This window comes from Poecilia formosa, unplaced genomic scaffold (assembly GCF_000485575.1).
Source record: "Poecilia formosa unplaced genomic scaffold, Poecilia_formosa-5.1.2 Scaffold16, whole genome shotgun sequence".
NCBI classification, from domain to species: domain Eukaryota; kingdom Metazoa; phylum Chordata; class Actinopteri; order Cyprinodontiformes; family Poeciliidae; genus Poecilia; species Poecilia formosa.
The window spans coordinates 64,801-70,257 of record NW_006799955.1 but is presented as its reverse complement, the minus strand read 5'-3'; the positions used below and the strand labels follow the sequence as shown (position 1 = coordinate 70,257).

The following is a 5,457-nucleotide window of genomic DNA, read 5'->3' as shown; positions in this document are numbered from 1 at the left end:
AGACAATCAGAAAATAATTCTGGCAAAAACAAGTATTTTATTCATTCTTGTCCAGATCAGTAAATAAATTAAATCTAATCCCAGACTTCTCCAGATTATGTATCTTCTAACATGCATACACAGACGTCTACTCTACCTTTTTGTTTTTGTTTAAAGAGTCCAGCTATAAGGCACTTGGCAGATTCAATAGTCCTTACAATGTTAGTGGAGCGCACGCTAAAAAAAAAAAAAAAATACAAATAAAAATGACAAATTAAGCAATAACGGCAGTGTAGAAATCGCTACAGATTTAGTCATTGATCTAAAAATCTTCATCATGATCAGCACTTACTAGACCTCCGTTGAGCTAAAGGTGGGGCTGAGGAAAGGAGTCTCCTCTATGTATTTCTTCCTCAGCGTTTCACCCAGCTCATACAGCTGCTGCATGCCTAATGTGGTCAGCTGACCAGCGAAGGAGCCGCCCTTTAACATGGAAAACAATAAATAAAAATCAGATACACAGGTTAACCCAGATATTTGAATACTGCATTTAAATTAAAAGAGTTCAATGTTGTGACTAAAAGACTATTCCAGATTTTTTTTTTTATTTTAGTATTTGTGCCACACAAGTGGCGGTGTCCCAGAAACAACACTGCCACTTGTTTCTGGAATCTGAACTTCTTAATTGAGAGAAGACATAGTGTCCCAGTTGGGGAAAAAAACAAAACAAACATCAGCAGCTCTATCACTTTTTGACCACTGGTGTCACTCAGGGCTGTGTGCTCGGTCCCCTGCTGTTTGTATTTTAATAAGACTGTACGTCCCACACACTACAAATCCTCAATGATAAACTGGTTTTTGTTTCTCCAGTTATGGGATTGATGAACTACATTTTGAGAGCTACGGATTCATGCTCATACCACTTTAGCATGGGGTTACCATGACGACATGCATGAACGCAGCGGCTTTTAGCTCTGTTGGCAACAGATGGAAAAGAAAGAATACTTCACTACTATCACCACTACTATGATGAGTTTTACAGCTGCATTTCCTTTATCATGCGGAAGGCTGTTGCAGAGATATGGTTTTATGCACTTGTGAATTTCAGATGAATTTCAAACATAAAGTCCACACACAGAATAAAAACACACGTTACAGTCACGCCTTAGGATGCATTTCAAGACAGCACCTTCCACACACTGCTTTCTTGATTGACACAAGAAGAAAGAAAAAAAAAATCAGTCAAGATGTCAGGAAAAGATTTGCGGAGCTGCACAAGTCTGGTCCATCTTTGGGAACAATATCCAGAGCTCAAAGGTGCCGAGTTCATCCGTTCAAACATGCAAGCGTAGACATAATGGGAATGTTCAGATGTACACAGGGACACAGACCTTCAATTTTGGAGACGCGTCCTGTGGTGTAATAAAACTAAAGTAGAACTGTTTTATGATGACCATGTTTTCACCATTTGGCTCAGAATGTGAACAAAACAAAAAAGTTTATTGTAAACCAACCTATGTTAGTTCTCATTAAGATGAAAGTTAAAAGTTCATTACTCTCGAAAGTGAAGGAACACTCTTGAGTTCGACCACTTTTTTTCTTCCAACCCCATTTCCAACACTCCTTCCAACTTTCCTTGAAGTTCTCTTTCCAAGTCTAACTCTAACTCTAATTAAATGGGTTTGAAGGAGGGTTGATAGGAGTGTTACAACTAGGGTTGGAAACAGGGTTGAAATTAGGGTTGGAGTTGGGGCTCCTTCAAAGCCTCAACTCCAACCTTACCTCCACACATCTGAAAGAGCTGTGTTCTTTATGTGAGACTTGGCAGCTGACCATCATCGAGGAGGATACCACGAGACCGACTTCATTGGTCCATTCGACAGAATAGGAAATAATATCTCTTGAGAGAAGCTTGTCTTGCCACAGCTACAGCTTTGGGTTTACGCCAAAAACTAAAGCTTTTCCCCTTATATCTGTCCCTGTCAGACATGACATGATGAAGAGGAGCAGTCCTGACTAACTGCGGTACAAAATGCTTTATCTTTCGATCAAAACTGATCCAGTGGGTTTGTCGGTTGCTGAATAGGTGGACTGGCTGCTCAACCAGTCTGACTGTAACAGGCAGACAGTAACTTTATTAATGGATCAGTGAATAAAATTATTATTGAAGTACCGTACTATCCTTGACTTAAAATCACTCAACCTACTGAGCAATTTCGACTGCATCTGGTAATGTCCAGATGCAGTCTTTTGTCACAAAGATTTATCCATATATCCTGATATTTTTTGCAACCTAATCCTATTGTTTTTGAATTTTCCCCCCGAAAACATAACTATATCCAGTAAGCACATGTACAAGTTGGGACAAGTGTCTGAATTTGTTTCAACAGCTTGTTTCCTGCCTGCTTCATTCAGCAAACTCATGTGTAATAACAATGAAAAAACTTTTGCTGTTTACCCTGGAAAAAGTGGAGTTATGTTAATAAAAGTTTTCTGAGTTTCTCTTTTTTTTTGCACAAAATGACTAGGATGATGATGCAAATGAAATCCTTTTATGTTTTCAGATTTTTCAGCTTTTTGATTTCAGATTTTTATAATCCTGGGAATGCGGCCCACTTTAAAGCGTTTACCTGACTCTACTGATTGTAGTTGGTTCAGATGTCTCCCAGCTGTATTAAAAGAAGATGTATGACCACCATTAAAAATGTTCCTTCTAGCTATTGCACCCCGATTACTCATTATAATGTATGTCACACAAGTGAAAAAGCAGCAGTACCCACTTGTTACTCATATTCAAAATTNAAAAAAAACCTGTTGGACTGCACCAACACATTCAGCAGTTAGTTCGTGTGCAGACTGAGGTAAGTCTCTGTAATAACTGCCTCTAGACTGAAAAGCCTGTGGTGAGACTCAGTAAAAAGTCACATGGATCACAGAGTCACAGTGTCACCTCTCTGGCAACCATGTCATCCCTAATGAGGATGAAGTCGACGTGCTGGTGAGCAGCAATCCCCAGTGCACTCAGGATGCTCTGCAGGTCTTCAGCGACGCCAGGCAGACTGGACATCTTGGCCCAGCGGGGGCTGCAAAGAAGAAAAAAAACCCACACACACACACACACAATGTCAGCGGAGAAAAACAGACACACCATGACAACCTGTCAAGGCACCTCCACTCCAGTCTCCTTATAATTTTGTACTGCACATTATTCTAGATTCCAGTTTTGAGTGCACAGAACGGCCTGAGAGTGACGTGGCTCTGTGGCAGGTTGGAAAATTGGACTTACTCGCTGAAGACTTTGAGCAGCTTGCATCCGTGATAGTTAGGGTAGAGAATTTCAGATTTAGCCTCTGCTGTTAGGATGGACACAATATCTACACATCAAGAAGGGGGGAAAAAATGGTCAAAACGTATGACAGAGAAAATGAAAACATGGAGGCACAAGGAAGTAAGGCAACAAGGAGGAAAGTTACGATTAAGTAAAAGCATACGGGCACAAGAAGAACAGATTAAAGAAAGTATGAAAGGTAAAAAGGGCAAAGGATAGAATGAATGGAGACAAGAACAGAAAAAAACTAAAGTATCCAAAGAACCAATTACAAAAGACATGAAGGACAAAGAAGGATATACAAGTCAAGGAAAGGACACAGAAAAGAAAGAAGGACGAAAGAACAACATTTGAGACAATCAGAAAATAATTCTGGCAAAAACGAGTATTTTATTCATTCTTGTCCAGATCAGTAAATAAATTAAATCTAATCCCAGACTTCTCCAGATTATGTATCTTCTAACATGCATACACAGACGTCTACTCTACCTTTTTGTTTTTGTTTAAAGAGTCCAGCTATAAGGCACTTGGCAGATTCAATAGTCCTTACAATGTTAGTGGAGCGCACGCTAAAAAAAAAAAAAAAATACAAATAAAAATGACAAATTAAGCAATAACGGCAGTGTAGAAATCGCTACAGATTTAGTCATTGATCTAAAAATCTTCATCATGATCAGCACTTACTAGACCTCCGTTGAGCTAAAGGTGGGGCTGAGGAAAGGAGTCTCCTCTATGTATTTCTTCCTCAGCGTTTCACCCAGCTCATACAGCTGCTGCATGCCTAATGTGGTCAGCTGACCAGCGAAGGAGCCGCCCTTTAACATGGAAAAAATAAATAAAAATCAGATACACAGGTTAACCCAGATATTTGAATACTGCATTTAAATTAAAAGAGTTCAATGTTGTGACTAAAAGACTATTCCAGATTTTTTTTTTTATTTTAGTATTTGTGCCACACAAGTGGCGGTGTCCCAGAAACAACACTGCCACTTGTTTCTGGAATCTGAACTTCTTAATTGAGAGAAGACATAGTGTCCCAGTTGGGGGAAAAAAACAAAACAAAACAAACATCAGCAGCTCTATCACTTTTTGACCACTGGTGTCACTCAGGGCTGTGTGCTCGGTCCCCTGTTGTTTGTATTTTAATAAGACTACGTCCCACACACTACAAATCCTCAATGATAAACTGGTTTTTGTTTCTCCAGTTATGGGATTGATGAACTAAGGGAAGAAGTAAATCAGAGGTAGAGCTGCATAATAACTGAACCGCAGGAGTTATTGTGAAATCAATGTGTGAACAATTTCAATGAAAGGTGACTAATACATTTTGAGAGCTATGGATTCATGCTCATACCACTTTAGCATGGGGCTACCATGACGACACGCATGAACGCAGCGGCTTTTAGCTCTGTTGGCAACAGATGGAAAAGAAAGAATACTTCACTACTATCACCACTACTATGATGAGTTTTACAGCTGCATTTCCTTTATCATGCGGAAGGCTGTTGCAGAGATATGGTTTTATGCACTTGTGAATTTCAGATGAATTTCAAACATAAAGTCCACACACAGAATAAAAACACACGTTACAGTCACGCCTTAGGATGCATTTCAAGACAGCACCTTCCACACACTGCTTTCTTGATTGACACAAGAAGAAAGAAAAAAAAAATCAGTCAAGATGTCAGGAAAAGATTTGCAGGTCTGGTCCATCTTTGGGAACAATATCCAGAGCTCAAAGGTGCCGAGTTCATCCGTTCAAACATGCAAGCGTAGACATAATGGGAATGTTCAGATGTACACAGGGACACAGACCTTCAATTTTGGAGACGCGTCCTGTGGTGTAATAAAACTAAAGTAGAACTGTTTTATGATGACCATGTTTTCACCATTTGGCTCAGAATGTGAACAAAACAAAAAAGTTTATTGTAAACCAACCTATGTTAGTTCTCATTAAGATGAAAGTTAAAAGTTCATTACTCTCGAAAGTGAAGGAACACTCTTGAGTTCGACCACTTTTTTTCTTCCAACCCCATTTCCAACACTCCTTCCAACTTTCCTTGAAGTTCTCTTTCCAAGTCTAACTCTAACTCTAATTAAATGGGTTTGAAGGAGGGTTGATAGGAGTGTTACAACTAGGGTTGGAAACA

The 5,457-nt window shown here is 39.4% G+C and overlaps 1 protein-coding gene and 1 long non-coding RNA gene across 3 annotated transcripts in view; both read right to left on the bottom strand.

Moving 5' to 3' along the window:
• The window catches only part of acp6 (acid phosphatase 6, lysophosphatidic), an 11,936-nt gene that overhangs the window by 3,115 nt on the left and 3,364 nt on the right, over positions 1–5,457 (bottom strand). For both annotated transcript variants that reach the window (XM_016668558.1, XM_007546345.2), the window contains 4 exons: positions 3,992–4,122; positions 3,797–3,876; positions 3,266–3,353; positions 2,930–3,062 (listed from right to left, as the gene is read on the bottom strand). In XM_016668558.1, coding sequence (XP_016524044.1) covers positions 2,930–3,062; positions 3,266–3,353; positions 3,797–3,876; positions 3,992–4,122 — 432 coding nt within the window. The remainder of the gene's footprint in view (positions 1–2,929; positions 3,063–3,265; positions 3,354–3,796; positions 3,877–3,991; positions 4,123–5,457) is intronic.
• Positions 144–472, bottom strand: LOC103134200 (uncharacterized). Its single transcript, XR_475811.2, has 2 exons — positions 332–472; positions 144–216 (listed from the first exon to the last, which is right to left on the bottom strand). It is a non-coding gene; the product is annotated as an uncharacterized LOC103134200 (long non-coding RNA).